The 25,490-nt window shown below is 37.6% G+C and overlaps 1 protein-coding gene across 1 annotated transcript in view; it reads left to right on the top strand.

The window, feature by feature from the left end:
* Positions 1-25,490, top strand: part of RAD18 (RAD18 E3 ubiquitin protein ligase) — a 105,753-nt gene that overhangs the window by 13,785 nt on the left and 66,478 nt on the right. Inside the window, exons 3-5 of the mRNA XM_059387891.1 lie at positions 7,192-7,253; positions 8,737-8,807; positions 23,614-23,951. Of these exons, the coding sequence (XP_059243874.1) occupies positions 7,192-7,253; positions 8,737-8,807; positions 23,614-23,951 (471 nt within the window). The remainder of the gene's footprint in view (positions 1-7,191; positions 7,254-8,736; positions 8,808-23,613; positions 23,952-25,490) is intronic.

The following is a 25,490-nucleotide window of genomic DNA, read 5'->3' as shown; positions in this document are numbered from 1 at the left end:
CATTTCACAGCACTCACCACAGTACATACCCTCCCCAATGTCCATTACCCAACCACCCTATCCCTTCCCCCCCACCCCCCAGCAACCCTCAGTTTGTTTTGTGAGATTAAGAGTCTCTTATGCTTTGTCTCCCTCCCAATCCCATCTTGTTTCAGTTTTTCCTTCCCTACTCCGCACAACTCTCTTCCCTGCCTCTCAAATTGCTCATAACAGAGAGATCATATAATTTTCTTTCTCTGATTGATTTATTTCACTCAGCATAATACCCTCTAGTTCCATCCATGTCGTTGCAAATGGCAAGATTTCATTTCTTTTGATAGCTGCATAGTATTCCAGTGTGTGTGTGTGTGTGTGTGTGTGTGTGTGTGTGTGTGTTCTTTATCCATTCATCTGTTGATAGGCATCTAGGTTCTTTCCATAGTTTGGCTGTTGCGGACATTGCTGCTATAAACATTTGGGTGCACATGCCCCTTTAGATCACTACATTTGTATCTTTTTTTTTTTAAATTTTATTTATTTATTTGACAGACAGAGATCCACAAGTAGGCAGAGAGGCAGGCAGAGAGAGAGGAAGGGAAGCAGAGAGCCCGATGTGGGGCTCGATCCCAGGACCCTGGGATCATGACCTGAGCCGAAGGCAGAGGCTTTAACCCACTGAGCCACCCAGGCACCCCTATATTTGTGTCTTTAGGGTAAATACCCAGTAGTGTGATTGCTGGGTCGTAGGGTAGCTCTATTTTTCAACTTTTTGAGGAACCTCCATGATCTTTTCCAGAGGGGCTGCACCAGCTTGCATTCCTACCAACAGTGTAGGAGGGTTCCCCTTTCTCTGCATCCTCACCAACATCTCTCATTTCCTGACTTGTTAATTTTATTTGCAGAAGCTTTTTAATTTGATGAAGTCCCACTATTTTCACTTCTTTTTTTTTTTTTTTTTGCCATGGCCTTTGTTATCATATCTAGGAAATCATTCCCAAGGATGATGTTATGAGGCTTTTCCCCTTTGTTTTCTTCTAAGAGCTTTATAGTTTCAAATCTTCATTCTTTTGCATGTGGAAATATACTTTTTCCACCAGCATTTGTTGATGAGATTGCCCTTTATCCACTGTGTACCCTTGGTGCCCTTGTCAAAGACCATTTGACTGTATATGTGTGGAACAGCCTCTCTCTCTCTGGTACTCTGCCCTAGAAAATCTAGCTACCTGGATTGCCCTGCATTCTGATCTTTGCTGCTTTACCTAGCAAGACTGATGGGCTGCTTGGCTCTTCTCCATATACTGTGGTCATGAAAATGCCTCCAAAGGTTGGGCTGTGATCGAACTTTCTCATTTCTGCCTTTGTCCGAAGTCCGAAAATAGTTGTGTTTCATATATCCCTCCAGTGTTTTAGTTGTTTATGGAAGGATCGTAATTCTGGACCCTGTTACTTTCTCATGGACAGAGATGGGTGTCCCTTCTGTAGATGAAAGACTACTTTTTATGAATTCTGTGAACTCTACTTAGCTGAAAAAATTAGGCTGTACTTCCATTCTTTTTTTTTTTCATTGTTTATTTCTTTGTCACTTACAGTTGTCACTGATGTCATTTTTTATTTAAAAGGAAGTCAGTGGAGGGTACTTTCAGTAATTATTTTATGAGCACTTATTTTTCATATTGTACCACTCATGATTTGATAGACCTTTGCTACTAAACACATTTGTTACAGTTCCTGCAAGACCAGAGGTTGCTCTGTGGTCTGTGGTATTGTTTTAATGACACAAAAGGCCACAGAACTTAATAGGAACTAGGTAGGGCAATCATGTTCTGCTGTTCTGAATCGACTAGAATTGGTGACCCAAATACTGTGTTTTTCTTCTTTTATATTCTTATGAGGCAGCACTGTGAGCAAGATGGGAGAAGAGCGATAGCTGCACATACAGATGGGACATACGGTCCTGCAGAACTGCGCGTATGGGAATGCTGGACTACTGCTGTCAGGAGGGATGGTTCTTTCTTAGCAGCTAGCTGGTCATTTAACCCTAGAACTGGAGGCAGAGACCAGCTTTCTCAGCTTTCCAGGACGTATTCCTTTCAAACCGGGAACTAGATTTTCTTATTTTAACTCGACACAGGAGAAGAATTTTTGAAGTGGTTCATTTTCTCATACAAGCTTTAAGATCACACACAAAAATAATTGGTTTAACTTTTAGAAATTTGCTTTTTATTGTTAGGATGCTAGGCTCTTTTGATATTTGAAAGCTAGCAGCTGGATGTATCCTGTTTGAGATTAGAAATGCTTCCTTCCCCAAGCCTTGGGTGTTTCTGTGAAGCTACCTCCCCCCCACCTTTTTTTTTTTAAAGATTTATTTATTAGAGAGAGAGAGGATGTGAGCTGGGGAGGGGCAGAGGGAGAGGGAAAGAATCTCATCTGACTCCCTGTGAGCTTGGAGCCTGACGTGGGGCTTGATCTCATGATTTTGCAGTCATGACCTGAGCCAAAATCAAGAGTCTGATGCTTAATCAACTGAGCCACCCAGGCGCCCCTGAAACTACCCATTACATCGCTATTTTATTCTACTCTCCTCCACCGTGTCCACAGAATTAGAGCTCATAGTTGGATTTTGGGAGGAAAAATAGACTTCACAGATGATTTAAATAAAGCCACTGAGGAATACATAGTCCAGAGCTCTTCAACAGCTCTAACTTTGATTGGAATATCATAGTTGCTCACTAGAGAATGCATTATGCTGGTCTGCAGTTCACCAGTACATATTTGGTAGTAAACTAGTAGACTGAAAGTAAGCCGAGAGCTTGATCTACTTTGGGCCTGTGTCTGGTTCTCTTTTTGTGAAACAAAACACATACAAGATTATGCAGAAGAGAAAGCAGTAGTCTCATTATGCATACTCTGGTACATGTGATCCTGTTAGTGAAATAATATTTATTTCTATTATATAGGTATATAGAATAAATGTATTTTATAAACAAATTGTATATGTTTTAAATAATTAATAGGTTAAAAGCATGAGCTCTGGTACTTGCCTTTGCCACCTATTTCCTTTGTGATCTTGGTTGAATTGGGTGAACCCTGAATTGCATTTTACTTATTGTAAAATAGGACTGATGTTAGTACTAGCCTCAGGGTTGTTGTAAGGATCAAAAGAGTTAATACATAAAACATGCTTAAAAGAGAGCACATAGTAAGTGTACAGTGTTACATTAAACCACATAAAATTGCGAGTATTTGTTCTTTTTTTGACTTACTGAAAAATGACAACTTTATATAGTTAAATGTAGTAGCAAAAAAACATGCTAATTAAAAAAAAATTGTTGTTCAATCAGAATCACATATTATAGATGCAGTTTACTGGCCCAAATGCATTGAATCCATATAACTGGGGGTAGGGCCTGGGAAACTAAAAAATTAAAACCAACAATAATCTCTCCCGGGTGATTCATATAAGTCGCCGGGTTTGGGAATTCTTGATTTACAGCATTGCTTAGGAGATTTTTTTATACTGTGAAGGTAATAACACTGATAGTCAAGAGAATGAATCTGGAGAGAAATTTTGCCTCAGAATAAATCATACCTCATGTTTCAGTTATATCTGATTTAGATGATATTTTGGACTTTATAGCCTTTAGAGTCAGTGCTGGAATGAATTAAAGACTTTTGGGACTGGTGGTATGGAATGAATGCATTTTGCACAGGAGAAGGCATGGATTTTCAGGGGGCAAGGAGCAGAATGGTGTGGACTGAGCTGTGTCCCTCCCAGAATTCATAAGCCCTAATCCCTAGTGTATTTGGGAGTATTTGGGAGTTATTTAGGTTTAGTTGTGACCATGAAGGTGGGGTCCTGATGAGGGAGTTAGTGCCCTTGAAAGAAGAGACATATATAGCTTGTTCTCTCCCCCCTGCCAAGAGAGGACACTTTGAGTAGGCAGCCATCTACAAGCCAAAAAGAGAGTCCTTACCACAAACTGATCATATGGCATCTTGATATCGAATTCTAGCCTCCAGAACTGTGAGAAAATAAATTTATTTTCTTTAAGGCACCAGCATATGGTATTTTGTTGTGGCAGCCAGAGCAGATTACATCTAATTCCTCCCTCCAGTACTTTGTATCATTGATGTCATTCATTCCGTTTACACATAAGCGCACATAAGAATGAAAATATGTGTGTATGTTTTTATATATATGTGAATATAATAAATATATGAAAAAACTGAAGATACTGTTACCTGTTAGATCAATTAAGAATAAGAAAAATAAAAGTTTTTATTTTACCTATATTTATTCCTTCTCCAGTGCTTTTTCTTTGTTTATATAGATCTAGGCTTCTGACTTGTTTTCCTTCTCTCTGAAGAACTTTTTTTTTTTTTTTTTAAAGATTTTATTTATTTGTTTGACAGGCAGAGATCACAAGTAGGCAGAGAGGTGGGCAGAGAGAGAGAGAGGAAGGGAAGCAGGCTCCCTGCTGAGCAGAGAGCCCGATGTGGGGCTCGATCCCAGGACCCTGGGATCATGAGCCAAGCCAAAGGCAGAGGCTTTAACCCACTGAGCCACCCAGGTGCCCCTCTGAAGGACTTTTTTTTTTTTTTTTAATTTTAATTATTATTTTTTAAAATTTTTTATGAACTCTGAAGGACTTTTTAAAAGATTTCTTATGATGCAGGTCTACTGGGAGCAAAGTCCTCCATTTTCATTTGTCAGAGCAGGTCTGTTTCTCTTTTACTTTTAAAGGATTATTTCACAGGACATAAAATTCTAGGTTGGTGGTGGGTCTTTTCTTTCAATTCTCCATTATCTTCTTGCTTGCATGGTGTCTGAGAAGTTGGATTTGATTCTTTCTTTGGTTATCTGTAGCTAAGGTGTCGTCCCCCCACCCCCACCCCAGCTTCTTTTCAAGATTATTTTCTTTATCTTTGATTTTTTGCAGCTCAAATATGATATACCAGGTTGTAGGGTTTTGTGAGTTTTTTTTTGGCATTTTTCCTTCTTGTGTTCTCTTGGCTTCCTGGATCTCTGGTTTGCTTTCTGACTGTTTTGGGGGGAATTCTCAGTCATTATTGCTTCAAATATTTGTTTTTTCCCCATCTTTCTTCTCCTTTTGGTATTGCTATTACATGTATATCACACCTTGTATAATGTCCTGCTACAAAATGTTCTTAAGTATTGTTCTGTTTTTTCCAGTCTTTTTCTTTTCACGTTTGTAGTTTCTGTTGAGATATTAAGTGCAGTGATTTTTCCCTAAACTGTGTCCAGTCTACTGATACCATCAAAGGTATTCGTCATTCTTTTTGCAGTGGTTTTCATCTCTAGCATTTCTTTTTGATTCTTTCTTAGAATTCCCATCTCTCTGCTTACATTACCCATCTGTTCTTCCATGTCGTCAGCTTTGTCCAGTTGTTTTAAATTCCTGGTTTTTTAATTCCAGCTTTTGTGCCATATTTGGCTATGATTCTGATGAGTGCAGTTTCTTCAAGCTATGTCTTGCTTTTTAGTATGCCTTGTAGTTTTTTCCTAATAACCAGTCATGATGTACTAGCGAAATGGGACTGTAAATAGACCTTTATAAAGTAATGTGGCCATGAGATGTCAGAAGTACCGTGTTTTGTAGTTCTATGATTATATCTATCATTTAGTGAGCCCGTGCCCTGGACTGTGAACTTCACAACAAACTTCAAGTGTATTCTTCCCCTTGGTGGGACAGGATGAGTAGAGGTAGCTGGAGTTGCTTATTTCCCTTCCTGAGGTTAGCTCTGATAATACCCCCAGAGACTTGGGACTGGTAAAGTTTCTCTTGAGGGCAAGCCTTGTTAAGAAGAACAGAGTGCTCTGATGTATTGCAGAATGATTACTTTTGCTTCTCCCTGCAGAAGGATTATGGGATTTTTCAGGTTGTCACTTTGAGTACTGGGTAGAACCCTTGGAGCTGAAATTCATGTATGTTTGGGCCTACCCTCTATCTTGGATCCCCTGGAGTTTTTAACTCTCAGACTCCACCCTGCTGAGCTTCCAGTGATTTGCCAATTACAATTCAAGTTTTCCTGCTCCAGCACTGGTTCTAGCAGAGGCTTTTTCTCTGGTTCTTGTGTAGGTTTCTGCTCTGGTAAGTTCTGATTCTTTGTGTCAAGCCTTTCTGACTAATTTTGGAGCAACAGCTTGTCTGTTAACCTCAGTTCTCTGATGGAGCTCTGATGGAGCTAGGAAGAGCTGATTTTTCAGTCTTTTTATTTGTTATTAGATGGAGATGGGGTAATGACTTTCTAACTCCTTACCTGTAAACCTGTAAACCGGAATTTCCCCTTTATTCATCTTTGCTTTCCCACAAAACTTAACCCATTGCCTTTTTATCTTCTCTTTTAACATGTTCTTTCATTTTTCCCCCTGGATGCTCTTGCTGAGGCTGCCGGGACTTGTTGATTTCCTGGTTATCTATACCCAAAATCATACTGTCTCCTCCTCTTTAACTAAATTGAATCCTTTTTAGTGAGGCCCCTTCACTAAGCTGAATTTGGACTGATAGCAAATTAGCTACCATTAAGGGAGCATTCTATTTAGTCACATTTCCCCCTTCTTTGGGAGATAATTTTATACTGCCTTGGATGTGAAGAATTTAGTTAATGACAATTTCCTGCTTAAATCCTTAGGATTTATTACAATGAATGTTACTGAAATTACCTCACTACTTTGTTAGCTCCCTGAGGTCAAGAACCTTCCCTTATATATTTTTCTTTTCTGAGTGCTTGCCACAAAGTACTTGTTATATGTTGGATGTTCAACATCATTTGTAGAGTTAGGATGTAGAAATCCCTAATTGATAGCCTAGGTATATATTATTTTTTAACGTGTGTATATCTTATTTCAAAATTTATATTTTAGAATGTTAGGCATAGGGATGTCTAACATGTATATACAGTATCCATCCCAGGTCTTAAATGTATGTTTCCTACATTTTATGGAGTTGTGATATCCTAGGGACTCACAATTATTATTATTTGATATTTTTCCCTGTCCTAAAAATGCTACTTTGTCACTTTTGCGAGTATGCATATGTAGAGTAGAGGTTTTAGAATTTTGAGATTATAATGATATGCCTTAGATGATGGAAATGTTCTAGGGCTTAAGTCAGATTTAGTTAGAAGTCAGATTCCTATGTTATTAATGTAGCTTAACTAATTTATTACGTTGCATTTGTTTTTTTGCAGACTGTTCTCTTTGTATAAGAAAATTCCTGTCCTATAAAACACAATGTCCAACTTGTTGTGTGGTAAGTTTTTCTTTCCTGTTTTTTTCTTGTAAACTTAATTGATTGGTGCAAATTTCTGTATCATGTATACACAGAAGTTCAAGGGAAGAGGTATAATTATTGAATTAAGCTACAGAAAAGACATTTTCAGAAAGAACCTCTAAAACACATAGATAGAGACCTGGGCACCTGGGCTTTGTTCAATTTTTCATAAAGATTTCAAAACCTAAATGTATTTTAGGAAGTAGAAACTAATTCTAAGATCAGGATGTAGCACTTTTAAGTCTTATGATCTATGTTTAATGGCTTGGCTTCTCATGTTTTATAATTTTTCACCCTGGGTAGAAAATCTGATGGTAGGATTATTCATTTGCATAGGGTTGGTATTTAAGTATTTGTGTGGAAGCCAAAGATTCATGGCCATTGGGTCGAGCCCAGCCTAACTGGTTCCTTACTTCTTTTTCTTCTTTTTTAAAAAAAGATTTTATTTATTTATTTATTTTAGTAAAAGAAAGAGGGAGGGAGGGAGTGGGGGAAGGAGCAGAGGGAGAAGGAGAGAAACTCAAGCAAACTCCACAGTGAGCAAGGAGCCTGACCCAGGGCTCAGTTTCACAATCCTTAGATCATGACCTGAGCTGAAATCAAGAGTCAGGCGCTTAATTGTCTGAGCCACCTAGGTATCTCATAACGGTCCCTTACTTCTTTCTCAAATTAGACCTTCATGGAAAACAGTAGGAAATTTGATGTTAGAGTTTCTGAAGCATTTCAAGTAGGCAAAAAGGTAGGTAAAAAGGGCAAGTAAACATAAATAGGAATAAAGAAAAAAGAAGAGGCAGTGAGGTCTAATAGAAAGGATACTGAGACTAATTGAAGGGTTTGGGTTTTAGTTTGGTGCCTCTGGTAGGTACATGGTGTTAAGATGTCATTGAACTTCTCTGAACTATTTCCCTACATTAGAAATGATGCAGTTTGGCTCCCAAGTTTAATCTCTTTACAAGCTGATGTCTTGCCATAGCCAAGATTATATCATTAAGGAGATGAACTGAATACCATTCATGCCAAATAACTATGGAATCTGTCATTTTTCTGTTGGATTCCTCAACACCAACCTTGTTTTTACCTTTCTTGTAGCACCTAATGCCTCTCCCTATGTGGTCACTTAAAAGAGCATCTCTGTTCTGTTTTTTCAGGAGAAATTTTTTGGGATGGTTTTTTGAATAACGATTCTTGCTCATGTTAGGTTTTATCTTAGTTGTACAGAGTGTATACGATTTTATCAGAGGCAGTAGAGAACTTTTATCAGACTTTCAGTCAGCAGATGCTGATTCACTGTTTTAAAATTCCATATTAGTATGAGATAAATGAACTTTATTTTGAGGCTTTCCTGGAAGACTTAGTGGGATGGGGAGTCTCAGGAGGTTGGGTCACACATTTTCAAAACAAGATTATGACAAGTTATTTTATTATTTCTGACCTTTTCCCATCTGTTGTTTTTCCTTTCTAGACAGTCACAGAGCCGGACCTAAAAAATAACCGCATATTAGATGAACTGGTAAAAAGCTTGAATTTTGCACGGTATGATTTAATTTTGTGACTAACCCCTAATTGCTCTGGCCTTTTATATGAGTCCCCTCTTTTCTCTGTGAACCTTTGGGGATTAGAGAATGCAGGGTTGGATATTTTGGGTAAAGAAAGGAAGTGACAACAGTCATGTATCACTTATGGACAATCTAATGGTAATAATATTTTCTTCCTTTACTTAACAGAAAGTCTCATCATGAAAAACAAAAGTTAAAATGCAGATTTGAGCACTTACTATTGGGTACTACAAAGATCCTCCAGCTTCATCTTTTATTTTTCCTGTCCTACCCCTAGAATCATCCCATTTTTTCAAGGAGTTCCTTTTATTGGAGAATGGTATTTAGGATCAGGATCTGGAGCTAGGTATGATCTTTGTTACTGAGATGTCATTGTTAGCTCTCAGTGGACAGAGCTGGGTAACATATGCATGTATACATATGTGTATACTAACCCACGTGTACACGCTTATCTATAATTGTATATATGGCTGTTATTTATTAACCCATTAATTCTTAATCTGATTTACTCAGCATGTATAAGATGGTGTGCCATGTGAAATAGGTAAATTGCTGGTACTTTATAAAGCTCAGAAATGTAGCTTTATTTCTTAGCATGATGGTAAAAGTAAGTTTGGTCTCCAAAGGGATATAAAAAGGCATATTTTACCAAATAGTAATTTGGTAAATTATTTTCAAATATATTCAATTATTTTTAGTTTTCATCGTGCAAGTCAGTCAGGAACTTTTATTATGAAGGTACTGTGTTTAGATAATAGATGCCCATCTCCTTAAATATATGACTTCTTAGCTGTTGGGACAGTTTTGGAGGTACATTACAATGGTTCTGAAATGTAAAGAGGTTTCTTCCAGTAGAATCATACATTTATTTCATTGGGTTGTGTCCTGAAAATGATCAGGTTTAGTCCTCTGAACTTGCCTATTATGACATTTTAGAAATTGGCCTGTGTAGTCATTTCCCTAAACAGAATCCTAAAAGGCTGCTATTTCCTAGATTAAGAAACTCTGAGAGTCTCCGATTCTTATAATTGCAGTTTTTGCTTTTCTTATTTTAAAGTCTTTCACCAGTTAGATTTTGCAGTCTATGAGAAAGGATGGAGCCATGTCTTTAGAAAGAAATTAAAAAAAATTTTTAATTTAAATTCAATTTAATTAACGTATGTTATATAATTAGTTTCAGAGGTAGAATTCAGTGATTCATCAGGTGTAGATAACATTTGGTGCTGCTTATTACATCAAGTGTCCTCCTTCATGGCCATCACCCAGTTAGTTACCCCATCTGCCTACCCACCCACCCCACCTCCAGCAACCCTCAGTTTGTTCACTGTAGTTAAGAGTCTCTTATGGTTTGCCTCCCTCTCTGTTTTCCTCTTATTTTATTTTTCCTTCCCTTCCCCTATATTCATCTCTTTTGTTTCTTAAATTCCACATATGAGTGAAATCATACAGTGTTTATCTTTCTCTGACTTATTTCGCATAGCATAAGATCCTCTAGTTCTAGCCACATTGTTGCAAATGGCAAGATTTCATTCTTTTTGATGGCTGAATAATATTCCTGTGTGTGTGTGTGTGTGTGTGTGTGTGTGTGTGTGTGTGTGTCTATCTCAATCTCACATATTCTTTATCCATTCATCTGTCGATGGACTTCTGGGCGTGTGTGTGTGTGTGTGTGTGTGTGTGTGTCTATCTCACATATTCTTTATCCATTCATCTGTCGATGGACTTCTGGGCTCTTTCCATAGTTCGGTTATGGTGGACATTGCTGCTATAAACATCAGGGTGCCTGTGCCCCTTCAAATCAGTATGTTTGTATACTTCAGATAAATACCTAATTTACTGCAATTGCTGGGTCATAGGGTAGTGCTGTTTTTAACTTTTTGAGGAAACTTCATACTGTCTTCCCCTGTAGCTGCACCAGTTAGCATCCCCACCAACAGTATAAGAAGGTTCCCCTTTCTCTGCATCCTCGCCAACATCTTTTGTTGCCTGAGTTCCTACTTTTAGCCATTCTGACCAGCGTGAAGTGGTGTCTCATTGTGATTTTCATTTGTGTTTCCCTAATGTCTAGTGATGTTGAGCATTTTTTCATGCGTCTGTTAGCAGTTTTTGTGTCTAGAAAGGATTTTATTAGTTGTTTGATTTTTCCTGAGACAGTAAAATTGAATCTCAAGGATTATTTTTTTCTTAGCTGGTACTGAAAATATAATGACTTCCCTGCTAGGAGGAAGGGACTGTCACAAAGCAAGCACACATTTGTTGAAGAGAAGTAGTCAGTATCTTTGGGTTTATAGACCTTTTGATAACTTAAAGGGAGGCCTTGGAATGATAGAACTCACCCCTTTCCTGCCTCCTCCCAAAAGGAATGGGCTGTTTAATTGTTCATTATAGTGGGTGTGGCAGGGTAAGAAGCATTCTTTGTGGATTTGGGATGGATTTTATCTTTTCTTTCTCCCTCTGTTTGCCTTGGAATTGCCTTATGGTGGACATTTGTCATCTCTAAAGTGCTATGGTACCTTATTTGCAAAATTAGTTGTGATGAAATTTAGGCTAGTCAATTTCAGTATTTGCTTGACATCTGGTTTAGGATTGATGAAAGAAGAAGTTTAATTTTCTGACTAAAATATAAGACATTTGTATTGTTAGTCAATTTTGTTTCTTTCTTATCTGTTATTGCCATTTTAAGACATGATGATTTTAAAAATTTTATTCTCAACTGAATATTTTCAACTGAAATAAGAGTATTGGAAATAATTCCAGAGATTTTTCAGATAAAAGACTGAAATTCAGGGATGCCTGGATGGCTTAGTCTGTTAAGTGTCTGCCTTCAGCTCAGGTCATGATCTCGGGGTCCTGAGATTGAGTCCCACCTTAGGCTCCCTGGTTAGTGGGGAGCCTGCTTCTTCCTCTGCCTGCCTCTCCACCAGCTTGTGCACACACACTCTCTTTCTCATTCTCTGATAAATAAATAAATAAATAAAATCTTTAAAATAAAATAATGTTCTTCAGAAATGGTGGTGTTGAACAAAACTATTTAGAATATTTTTGTCTAAGTGGAACATCATTCTTGATCTAAGTAAGAAAATACCTTTTGTGTTTTTGTGTAGCAGCCAATTTACATCAATGTAATTTTTACAAATTGAGAGTGTACAGCATCATTTACTGCTTTGATTTATCCCCATCAAGGTACGGATTTTTCTCCAGGTTCTTATTCCAAGTTTAGAATTTAAACGCTTTATTTATTTATTTATTTATTTATTTATGATTTTACTTATTTATTTGTCAGAGAGAGTGAGTATCTATTTATTTATTTATTTATTTATGATTTTACTTTTTTATTTGTCAGAGAGAGTGAGCGAGAGAACATAAGCACCGGGGAGAGGCAGGCTTCCCACTGAGCAAGGAGCCGGATGGGGGACTTGATCCCAGGACCCTGGAATCATGACCTGAGCCGAAGGCAGATGCTTAACCAACTGAACCACCTAAGTGTCCCAGAATTTAAACATTTTAGATGATAATTATAATAGATAATTCCCTTAGCATCTTATAAAAGAATGTAGAATATACCTTTTCTGATATAGTTTAGAGCATACTGGCTTTGGATTCAAGCACAACTGGGTTCTAGTCCTGGCTCTTCTAGTTGTGATGCGACTGTGATCAAAATATTAAACTTTTCTGGCCTCTATTCCCCATCTGAAAAGTGGGAGTAATAATATTGATACTTTCAGGGATTGTTTTAAGGATTAGAAATGAAGTTATACTAAGAGATACCCAGCATAATACCTGGAACAAAGGAACCTAAAAAAAGATTGCTGTCATTATTATCATATGTATTTTACCTGCACTTATATTGTCTTCACTTACATTATAGATTGATATCCTAAGGTGTTAATAAGAATTTGTGCTTTGGTGGGCCTCTGCCTGTTTAACCAAATGGTCTTAGACCACTGTTTGCATGTTTTGGATCAGAAGAGCATTTCTACTAATTAATGAAATCCATGGACTTAATCGCATGGATTTCATGACCATGTCTACCCAAAAACCTATTTTGATTCTTGATTCTTGGCTGCATTCTGAAGAAGTAAGTTTATTGTATAGTTAACAAATGGGCAAGATTTTCTGTACTTCATGGAGTCACAGTTATTCTGAAGGTCTGTAATTCACTCCCAAAATCTGAGCTTCTATGATGAATGCTATTAGGCATTATAATACCAACTTTCTTTAAATTAAATTTATAGGAGTGATGGGAATGAAAGAAAGGTTACCAATTTAATTTAAGTATCCATTTTGGAATTAATATTTTCACATAGCTCATACTTAAGGTATATGAATTGCAGTAGTCTCATGGTTTTAAATACCGTATGTCCATTCATGGCTTTCAAATTTATATCTTCAGCTAGATCTCACCCCAGAACTACACACTCATATATCCAGCTGCTTACCTCACATTTCTGCTTGGACCTCTTCAAAGGAATTCTTGATTTCTCTATGCTGCCTGCAGTCCCCTACTCCAAATGTATTGTTCCCACAGTCTTCTCATCTTGTTAAATGGCAGTTCTGTCCTTTCATTTGCCCAGACCAAAACCTTGAAGTCATCCCTGACTCTTTCCTTTCACACTTAATCTGTCATTCCTTCAATAAATCCTGTTGGCTTTATCACTGACAGACTTCCCGAAACCGAAGCTTTTCATCACCCTGCCCGAATTATCCTACCCAAGCCAGTGTCAGCTTGGACTTTTGTGGTTACTCTTTCTGTTGGTCTTCCTTTTTTTTTTTTTTTTTAAGATTTTATTCATTTTTTTGACAGACAGATCACAATAGGCAGAGAGGCAGGCAGAGAGAGGGGGAAGCAGGCTCCCCACTGAGCAGGAGCCCGATGTGGGGCTTGATCCCAGGATCCTGAGATCATGACCTGAGCTGAAGGCAGAGGTTTTAACCCACTGAGCCACCCAAGTGCCCCTCTGGTGGTCTTTCTTATTTCTGCTTTTGCCATCTGATAGTTCTTCTGAGGCCAGCAACCAAAGTGATCCTTTAAAAAGGGGTCCTTTAAGAAGTCAGATCATACTTAATATTGTCCTGAGGTGGTATCCCCTCTCATTTGGAGCAAAAGCCAGAGTCCTCTCCCCTCAGTGACAGTCCACTGCCCCTTTCTGACTTCTCTCCCACTTTTCAGTCCCTTGTTTATTCTGCTCCAGGCACCTGTTTGCCTGTTTCTTAAACATGTCACTCATACTCTAACACTAGAGACTTTGTACTTACTGTTATTTCTTGGTGAAACACTGTTTCCCCAGATAGTCACATGGCTTAGTCCTTCAGTTTCTTCAGGCCCTGTTTTTCATAGGGCATGTTCTCGGTGAGGCCTTCTGTGACCCTTCTGTAAGGAGTATCAAGCTCATCCCCTCCTCATGCACAGCTTTGCTGGCTTCCTTTTTTTGCTGTAGCACTTTCATATACGTCGTGAGCATCTCACATCTTTTCCCTTACTAGAGTATAAGGTTTGTGAGGACAGGTGATTTTGTTCATTGTTTTATTTCCACTGCTGAAAGTACCCTGAAAGTAGCCGGCACATGAAGAAGTTAACGAGTTTCAATTTTGGTGAGGGGCATAATTTTATCACTGCAATAGTGCAACTGTCTGACACCTATTTTTTTTTTTTCTAAGATTTTATTTATTTATTTGACAGAGAGAGAGCACAAATGGGCAGTAGCAGGCAGAGGGAGAGGGAGAAGCAGGCTTCCTGCTGAGGGAGTAGCTTGACATGGGGCTTGATCCCAGGACCCTGGGATCATGACCTGAGCTATATGCAGACACTTAACCCACTGAGGCACCGAGGTGCTCCTGTCTCCCACTTTTTTTCAGCATGTACAATCATATGTTGTTTTATTGTACTTTGCAGATATTTAATTTTTTGACAAAGTTTTGGCCAAAAGTTTTTGGTCACCCTGCATTGAGTGAAGTCTATTATTATCATTTTTCCAACAGCATTTGCTCACTTTGTGTCTGAGTCCAATTTGGCAATTGTTAAAATATTTCAAACTTTTTCTTTATTGTTATGGTGATCTGTGGTCAGTAATATTTGATGTTACTATTGTGATTGTTTTGGGGGCTCTGCAAACTGCAGCCACATACGACCACAAACTTAACTGACAAATGTATGTGTTCTGCTGTTCCAATCACTGGCCATTTCTCTCCCTCTTCTTGGATCTCCATATTCCCTGAGACACAACAGTATTTAAATTAAGCCAGTTAATGACTCTCCAAGCCATTTAAGTGTTCAAATGAGAGGAGAAGTCACAAGTCTCCCTTTAGATCAAAAACAAAAAATGATTCAGTTTAGTAAAGAAGGCATGCTGAGGGGTGCCTGGTTGGCTCAGTGGGTTAAGACTCTGCCTTCAGCTCAGGTCATGGTCTTGGGGTCCTGGGATCGAGCCCTGCATCAGGCTCTCTACTCAGTAGGAGCCTACTTCCCCCTCTCTCCTCCTGCCTCTCTGACTACTTTTGATATCTCTCTCTCTCAAAAAGATAAATAAATAAGTCTTTAAAAAAAAAAAAAAAAGAGGGCATGCTGAAAACTGAGATAGGCTGAAAACTAGGCTTCTTGTGCCAAACAGCCACATTTTTGAAGGAAATTGAAATTGTTACTCCAGTGAACACATGGATAATAAGAAAGCAAACAGACTCACTGCTGATCTGGAGAAAGTTTGACTGGTCTGGATTGATCACACCAGCCACAAATTCCCTTAAGCCAAACCCTAGTGGAGAACAAGTCCCTAACTCTGTCATTCTGTGAAGGCTGAGAGAGGTGAGCAAGCTGCAGAAGAGAAGTGTGAAGCTGGCAGGGGTGGTTTCTGGGGCTTAAGGGAAGAAGCTGTCTCCTTAAAATAGAAGTACAAAGTGACTCAAGTGTTGATACAGAAGCTGCAGCAAGTGCTCCAGGAGATCTTGCTGAGATCATGAATGAAGGCGGCTGCACTAAACAACAGATTTTCAAAATAGACAAAACAGCCTTCTTTTGGAAGAAGAAGCCATCTAGGATTTGGCATAGCTAGAGAGAAGAAGTCAGTGCCTGGCTTCAACACTTCAAAGGTTTGGCTGACTCTCTTGTGAGGGGCTAATGTAGCTGGTGACTTGAAGTTGAAGCCAGTGCTCATTTATCACACAGATAATCCCAGGGCCCTGAAGAATTATGCTAAATCTACTCTGCCTCTGCTCTATAAATAAACAACAGAGCCTGGATGACAGTACATCTGTTGACAACATGGTTATGCTCATTGACAATGTATCTGGTCACCTAAGAGCTCCAGTGGAGATGTATGAGATGAATGTTGTTTTTGTGTCTGCTAACACAGCATCCATTTTGCAGCCCATGGATCAACGAGTAATTTCAACTTTCAAGTCTTATTATTTAAGAAATACGTTTTAGGGGCACCTGAGTGGCTCAGTGGATTAAAGCCTCTGCCTTTGGCTCGGGTCATGGTCTCAGGGTCCTGGGATCAAGCCCTGCGTCGGGCTCTCTGCTCAGCAAGGAGCCTGCTTCCTCCTCTCTCTCTCTGCCTGCCTCTCTGCCTACTTATGATCTCTGTCTGTCAAATAAATAAATAAATAAATAAATAAGAAATACATTTTATAAGGCTATAGCTGCTGTAGGTAGTGATTCCTCTGATGTATCTGTGTAAAGTCATTTGAAAACCTTCTGCTTATCTATTCATCTGTTGATGAATTTGGATTATTTCCATTTTGTGGTTAGTGTGACAAAAGCTGCTGTGAACATTTGTGTCCAGTCTTTGTGTTCATCTTTGTGTGCATCTGTTTTCATTTCTTTTGGGTACATATCTATGAATGGAATTGCTGGCTTAAATGCTAGGTGTGTATTGAACATCATAAGAAATTGGCACATAGTTTTCCTGCTGGATTGGACCACCTCTACCAGCAGTTTATGAGAATTTCAGTTGCTCTATGTCCCGATTAGCATTTGGTAACATTAATCCTTTTAGTTGTAAACATTTCATTGGGTGTGAAGTGATAACTCATTGTGGTTTTAATTTGCACTTTTCTGATGATTAGTGTACCTTTTCATGTACTTACTGACTCTTCTTATATCTTTGGGTCTGTTAAATTTTGACCAAATTTTTAGAAATGGTATTTTGTTTTTTTCTTATCACTTTGTAGTTTTCTATGTATTTTGGTCATATGTATGTATTTTTTTTCTTCCTGTGATTGGCTTATCTTTTCATTTTCTAAAGGGTGTCTTGATGAACAGACATTTTAAAATTTTGACGAAGTCCATTCTCTCTCTCTCTGTCTGTCTTTTTTTAATGATTACTACTTTAAAAAAAAAATCTTGCCTAAAAAGTCTTTGCCTGCCTCAGGTTACAGATATTTTTCCCATTTTGTCCCCCCTAGAATTGTTACAGTTTTAGCTTTTACACTTAGGCCTGTGAACCTATTCAGGTTAATTTTTATGTATGATGGAGGTTAAGAGTCAGGATTCCTTTTTTTTTTCCTCGACAGATACTTGGTTGCTTGAGCACCATTTATCAAGACTCACTAAATTGCAGTGGCTCCTTTGTTGTAAATCAAGTGACTACACATGTTGGGCTAATTCTGGACATTCTGGACACATTCTCTGTGTCTCTTTCAGCTAAAACTACAGTGTCTTTAATACAATAACTGTGCTGTTAAGTTCTTAACATTTGTAGTATGAGTACTCAACTTTGGTTTCCTTTAAGACTACTTTCATTCTGGGGCCTTTGATTTCTTGATTTCTTTTTTTTTTTTAATTTAATTTAATTTTATTTCTTTTCAGTGTTCCAGAATTCATTGTTCATATACCATACCTAGTGCTCCATGTAATACATGCTCTACTTAATACTCACCCCCAGGCTCACCCAACCCTCTGCCCCCTCCCTTCCAAAACCTTCAGTTTGTTTCTCAGAGTCCAGTCTCTCATGGTTCGTCTCCCCCTCCAGTTTCCCCCAACTGCCTTCTCCTCTCCATTTCCCAGTGGCATCCATGTTATTCTTTATGCTCCACAAGTAAGTGAAACCATATGATAATTGACTCTCTCTGCTTGACTTATTTTACTCAGCATAATCTCCTCCAGTCCTGTCCATGTTGATAGAAAAGTTGAGTATTCATCCTTTCTGGTGGAGGCATAATACTCCATTGTGTATATCCATAATATTCCATAATCTTAGAATGAATGTATCATTTCCACCCCCACAAAAGTTGCCTTTTTTGTGCTTGGCATTTTATTGAATCTATAAATAAATATGGAGAAAATGGATATGTTAACATTGTTGAGTTTTCTAATCCATGTACATAGGATATTTCTTTACTGAGGTCTTTTTAAAAATTTCCCTTAGCAAGGGCACCTGGATGTCTCAGTTGATTAAGCATCTCTCTTCGGCTCAGGTCATGATCCCAGGGTCCTGGGATCCAGCCCTGAATTGGGCTCCCTGCTTCTCAGGGAGCTGCTTCTCCTTCCTCTGCCTGCTGCTCTGCCTATTTATGCTTTCTATCTCTCTGTCAAATAAATAAATAAAATCTTTTAAAAAATAGGATAAAATAAAATTTCCCTCAGCAGATTTGGTGGTTTTCAAGATATAAATTTAATACATTTTTGTTAAATTTATTCTTAGGTATTTAAAGTTTTTGATGGTATTTCAAGTGGTATTTATTTTAAAATTTCATTTCTCTTTGCTAACATATAGACATTAATTTTTGTTAACTGATAATTACATTCAGGGTCTTGCAAAAATTCACTTATTCTAGTTGCATGTGGAGTCTTTAGATTATTTTGAACATAATCATGTCACCTGCATATAATAAGTTTTCTTTTTTCCCATTGTTTGTGTGTGTGTGTGTATGCATGTGTGTGTGTGTGTGTGTGTGTGTGTGTATTTTGTTGTTTGTGTGTTTTTTTCTGCCTTACCACAAAAGCTAGAGCCTCCAGTACAATTTGAAGAGAAATAGTGGTGGTAGATATATCTTTTTCTTGTTTTCAGTCTTAGGGGGAGATATCCAAAGTTTTACTAGTGACTATAATATTAGCATAGTTTTTTTGAAGTTATCTTTTGTCAGATTATGAAAGTTTGCTTTTGGGGGGCCTGAGTGGCTCTCTCAGTTAAGCATCTGACTCTTGATCTCTGCTCAGGTCTTGATCTCAAGCTTGTGAGTTCAAGCCCTGTGTTGGGCTCCATGCTGGGCACAGAGCCTACTTTAATTTAAAAAAAAAAAAAAAAAAAGTTACCTTCTATTCCTGGTTTTCTAAAGTGTTTTTATTATGAATAGGTATTGAATTTTTATCAAATGTTTTTTCTGCATTTATTGTAATGATTGTATAGTTTTCTCCTTTATTTTGCTAATTGTGGTGAATTAGATTGATTTTTCAAATAGCAAACCAACCAACCTTGTGTTCTTGGAATAAATCCCACTTGGTTATAGTGCATTATTTATTTTTTTTATTTGTGTCCAGATTTTATTTGTTAATATTTCATTTATGATTTTTGTGTCTGTATTAGACTATAATGTTTTTTTCCTACAATGTACTTGTCAGATTTTGTTATCAAGGTTATGCTAGCTTAATGTGAACTGGGAAATAATATTTTTTTAATTTTCTGGATGATTTTGTGTAACACTGATATTATATTATTTCTTCCAGAATTATTTGGTAAAATTTACCAGCAAAACCAACTGGGCCTGGAGTTTTCTATGTAGGAAGGTTTTTAATTACAGCTCAGTTTCTTTACTAGATAATACCACTCTTCAGATTTTCTGTTTCTTCCTTTTGGTAGTTTTTGATGAGTAGTCTTTTTTAAGAAATTTCTCCATTTCATTTAAAATATTGATTTTATTGATAATATCCTCATATTAATTTCTGTTGGATTCATAATGATGTCTCCTTACAATTCTTTGTTTCATAGTTTGTATTTTCACTTTTTTTTGTTCAGTCTTGGTAGAAGTTTACTAGTTTTGTTAATTTTTTTCAAAGAACCAACTTTTGGCTTTGCTCAAATCCTCTTAAATGCTTATTTTCTATTTCATTAATATCTATTAGTACTTACTTCATTATTTCCTCTTCATTACCTAATGTTTTAAGTTGGAAGCTTTGAGTGTTGATTTTCAGTTTTTCTATTAAGCTATATGTTGTTTTAGCAAACATCCAAGTTGTCATTCAACTCAGAATATTTCCTAATTTGCATTATGTTTGACCTAAAGGGTTATTTGAAAGTGTGGTGCTTCACACACTTAATGTGTCTCTTAAAAGTTTGGAGATTGTCTTATTTTTTTGTTACTGGGTGTCACATGAAGTCACAGTGGTCAGAGTAGATACACTGAATTTTTTCATCCCTTGTAAATTTGTTGAGATTTACTTTATGGCCCAGAATGTGGTCTATGCTGGTGAATGGGCCATGTATATTTGAAAAGGATATGTATTCTGCATTTGTCAGTTGTAATATTTTTTGTTAATTACATCAATTTGATTAATTGGGTTGGTTCAGATATTCTGTATTCTTACTGATTTTTATCTGTTTTGTAAGTTAGAAAGGTGTGTTTAGATTTATACATACTATTATTTAAACCAAACAATATTATGAATGGGCTGTTCCTCCTTTTAGTTCTGGGAGTTTTTGCTTTATATATTTTGAAACTATGCTTTTAAGTGAATATAATTTATGATTTTTATGGCTTTGAATTAAATGGACCATTTTGTCAAAATGAGATATCCCCTTCTATGTTTCATGATACTTTTTGCCTTAATGTTAATGTTTTACTTATGTTGCCATATCAGCTTTCTGTTCATTAGTGTTTTCGTGGTACATCTGTTCCCATCCTTTTATTTTTAACCATCCTGGGTCTTTATATTTAAAGTGTTTTGGGACGCCTGGGTGGCATCTGCCTTCATCTCAGTCATGATACCAGGGTCCTGGGATTGAGTCCCACATCAGGCTCCCTAGTGAACAGGGAGTCTGCTTCTCCCTCTCCTTCTGCTTGCCACTCCCTCTGCTTGTGCACACTCTCTCTCTCTCTCTCTCTCATAAATAAATAAAATCTTAAAAAAAAAGTGTTTTCTTTCACACAGTATATAGTTATATCTTTTGTGTTTTGACCATCTTTGTATTTTGGAGTCTGTATCCATTACATTTAATGTGATTACAATTTGCCATATTACTTTTTGTTTTCTTTCTCCATTTGCTCCTTTAAAAAAAAAAATTATTTCTTTATTCCTGCCCATTCTTTTCAATATTAAGAGTATTTTTATTTTTTAATTTCTTTTGTTAGTTTTTACATTATATCTTAGTGTCACTCTTTTTTTTTTTTTTTAAGATTTTATTTATTTATTTGACAGAGAGGCAGGCAGAGAGTGAGAGGGAAGCAGGCTCCCTGCTGAGCAGAGAGCCCGATGTGGGGCTCTATCCCAGGACCCTGAAATCATGACCTGAGCCGAAGGCAGCGGCTCAACACTCTGAGCCTTACCCTTTTAAGTCCTTACTGAAAAAATTACAAAATATATCCTAATGATAATGTACTATAAATTAGTACTTTTATTATGTCCTGAACAATTCAAGAACGTCACAGTATTTTTATATTATTCAGTCTCCCTTATTTTGCTATGTTTTTGTATGTATTTTATTTCCATGTGTGTTATAAGTCCTGTAAGACATTGTTAGTGTTGTTGAAAACCGTCAGTAGTTTTGTTTTTGAGCACATATTTACCATTTCTGGAGCTGTTGATTCTTGCCGACATTTTTGTGCTTCCTTCTAAAATTGTTTCCCTTAAGCTGAAGTACATGTCTTATAGTATTTTTTGTCTGCCAGTGAGGAATTCTCTTTGCTTTTCTTAGTTTGAGAGTGTATTTTGCTTTCACTTTAGAATACTATTTTTTTTTTTCTTTTTAAAAAGATTTTATTTATTCATGAGAGACAGAGAGAGAGAAGCAGAGGCAGAGGGAGAAGCAGGCTCCCTGGGGAACTCCATCCAGGATCCGGGACAACATGATCCAGGATCATGACCTGAGCCGAAGGGGGACACTTAATGGACTGAGCCACCCAGGCACCCTAGAGCACTATTTTCAATGGAAAATAGAACTCCTGGTAGTTTTGCTTTTTAAATATGTCATGATGTCATTCTGTTATCTTCTTGCTCTCATTGTTTTTGCCGAGAAGTAAATATTATAAAACATTATTTGTTTTTATTATTTCTTAGAGCAGTGGTTCTCAGCTGGGAGTGATTTTACTTTCCCTTTACCCCTCCCCTAGGGGACATTTGGTAATGTTTGGTTACATTTTGGTTGTCTCAACCTAGAGTCGGGTATATGCTACTGATGTTCCTACAATGCACAGAACAGCAAAAGAAGTATCTGTTTCAAAGTGTCAGTAGTGCCAAGGTTGAGAAACCATGCTTAGAGGTACCATGGCTTTTTTTTTTTTTTTGGTTATGTGCAAGAATTTCTTTATTTTTTTAACAGTTTGAGTAATACATGCCTAGGTTTTATTTTCTTTCTTTATCCTTTTTGGGATGGATTTTAATTCATCCTAACAGTATGCTACCTTTTTATTCTTTTTTTTTTTTCATCTTTAATATTCATCACAGTAATTTTGAAGTCCTTCTAATGCCACTCTTTGGATCACCTCTGGATCCACTTCCATTGACTATTTGATCTTTTAATTAGTGGCTAATTTCTTGCTTCTTTGCATGTCTAGTCATTTTTAAATGTGTTCCGATGAAATGTTATAGAGACTGAATTATCTTCCTTTGAAAGATGTTGGATTCTCTTCTCACAAGTGGCTAAATTATCAGCTCTTCACTTTTTTCTCCTTTTTTTTTTTTTTTTTTTTAAAGTAGGCTCCAGGCCTGGTATGGAGCCCAGTGTGAAGCTTAATGCACTGTACTGTGAGATCAAGACCTGACGTGAAATCGAGAGTCAGACATTTAGCTGACTGAGCCATCCAGGCTTCCCACTAGCTCTTCACTTTTATTCTGTTAGGGCCTTATTTAGTTTTTTGCTGGTTTGGTCTATTTATGTTTTATATTTCCAGAGTATGGTCCTTTATCCTGAGATATGGCCTTTGTGGGGTTTTAACTGAATGTCTGGGATCTTTACCAATATCTTTCCGGTTTGGCTGTGCTCAGACTCCCAACAACTTTTCACTGACCTTGGGAATCTCAGCTTCTCAACATGTGCTTCTTACGAGATTCTCTTGTTTTCTCTCTTAGGCTTTTGCAGCCCTGGAGATGATCAGGAATGGATGAGAATTTGTGCAGATTTGGGGGGTTCTCTTTCTATGGGTACCCCAGTCCAGCACCCTACCCCTTCAATCCTAGCCGTCTTTGCTCAGAACTCTCATCTCTCTTCCCTCTGGTCTCTATTTGGACTTCATTTCAATACCTAACTCCAGAAGATGCTTCCAGGGGAAGTTCTTAGGGGAATGTTGGGTCACCTCATGTTTCCCTTTTCTTTCACTGACTACAGCCTTGCATTGATGATAGTCCATGCTAGAAACATTTGTTTCTAAAGTTGTGTATGGTTGGAGAATAAGTCTCACACCAGGTATTCTTTATGGCCAGTTGCTAAAGTATCTCCATTTTCCTTTATAAAAGATTAACTGCCTTTTAAGTCAGATTTGTTGCTTTGAAGAAATACTGGTTTGATTGTCATTATGGAGTAAGTTTGGTATTTCACAGAAGCAAGTGTTAATTGGATGAACAGCTTATGTTTACAGTTTACTTATTGTATATAATTTGACATCTTCATTATCCATTGTGTTTTTTGTGCTTCAAGGAATCATCTTTTGCAGTTTGCCTTGGAGTCACCACCCATATCTCCTGCTTCCTCCTCTTCAAAGAACCTTGCTGCCAAAGCACACACTCCTGTAGCCTTCAGACATTCTTTAAAGCAAGGAAGCAGGTTAATGGAAAATTTCTTGATCAGAGAAACTGGTGGTTCTACATCAGAGTTGTTGATAAAAGAGAATGAGATTAAATTCATCCCTCAGAAAGAGGTGAGCACTTCTTCAAAGACCAAGGAGATACCTTCCATAGAAAAGGCAGCTCTGTGTTCCTTAGATGGTCATGTTCCTGAGACACCCTCTACATCAACTTTGAAACAGGTTACCAAAGGTAGGAAATTATTTTCATATATATATTTTCTTACTTAAGGGAAATTTTTTCATCCTATATGACCTGAGAATAAATAAGCATCTTGAGGGGGGTGGAATGGGAAAAGACAAACCACATTTCACATTATAACAGTCTCGGGAATTGATGTAAGTAAGCAGTGCTGCAAGATATTTTTATACTCTTTCTCTCTCACAGAATAGGAATTCAGGCTGATTGCTGGAAAAATGAAGCAATTTTAATTAGCTCATATTTTAACTATGGCAGTTGCTTTCTAATTTTCAGCTTTTAATTTCCCTCCTCATCTGTCATATCAGTTCCAGTTTAATCTTAAAGAGCTCCTTTTATCTTCTTATGCCCCTCTTTGAAACTTCCAAGCTGTTCTGACTGGCATTTATAGCTATAGACAATTAGACCCCTCCCCTAGATGTCTGACCTTATTTCTTACCTCTTCATCTCAAAAATCCTCCTGCAGTAGCCACGCTAATCTTCCCATTATTCCTTGAATAAACCCAGAGATTGGAAAAACTACAAGCTGTAGGCCAAATTTGGCTTTACACCTATTTTTGTAAGTAAAGATTCACTAGAAAATAGCTGCACCCATTTGTTGACATACTGTTGATGAATGCTTTCATGCTCCATGGCCGTGGTTAGTAGTTATAACAGAGACCATCTAGCCCGTAGAGCCTAAAATCTCTACTAGCTGGCCCTTAACTAAAAAGGTTTGCTGGGACGACTGGGTGATTCATTATGTTAAGCATCCAAGTCTTGATTTTGGCTCAGGTCATGATATCAGGGTTGTGAGATTGGACCTTGTGTTGGGGGTTCTGTGCTCAACAGGGAACATGCTTGAGATATCCAGTCCCCACCCCCACCATGCTCACTCATGTGCATGCTCTTGCTCTCTCTCTCTCTCTAAAAAAAAAAAAAGTTTTGCTGACCCCTGTTTTACCTTTTTATACTCTATTCAGATCCTAATCATTCTTTAGTTATGTTAGCTGATATTGACATCTCACATCATGAAAGTGTTACAGCACTTGTTTTCTGGGCTATTTTGTTTATAGTTTGCTTTTTTGATGAATTAGCTTGTTTAACTTATGTTTCCATGTCTCCTCTTACCTGTGAAGTTCAGGGCACCTTTTAGGCAGACACTAAGATATCTTTGGTACACCCACATCACACATAGTGCAGGACAGTTAGTGGTTATTTATTTTAGTTTTTTAAAAAAGATTTTATTTATTTATTTATCTGAGGGAGAGAGAGAGCATGCACAAGAAAGTGCAAATGGGGCGCCTGGGTGGCTCAGTGGGTTAAGCCGCTGCCTTCGGCTCAGGTCATGATCTCAGGGTCCTGGGATCGAGTCCCGCATCGGGCTCTCTGCTCAGCAGGGAGCCTGCTTCCCTCTCTCTCTCTCTCTGCCTGCCTCTCCATCTACTTGTGATTTCTCTCTGTCAAATAAAAAAAAAAAAAAAAAAAAAAGAAAGTGCAAATGGCAGGGAAGGGCAAAGGGAGAAGGAGAAGCAGATTCCCTGCTAAGCAGGG

This window comes from Mustela nigripes, chromosome 2, assembly GCF_022355385.1.
Source record: "Mustela nigripes isolate SB6536 chromosome 2, MUSNIG.SB6536, whole genome shotgun sequence".
Lineage (NCBI taxonomy): Eukaryota > Metazoa > Chordata > Mammalia > Carnivora > Mustelidae > Mustela > Mustela nigripes.
This window is presented reverse-complemented; position numbering and strand designations above follow the sequence as displayed.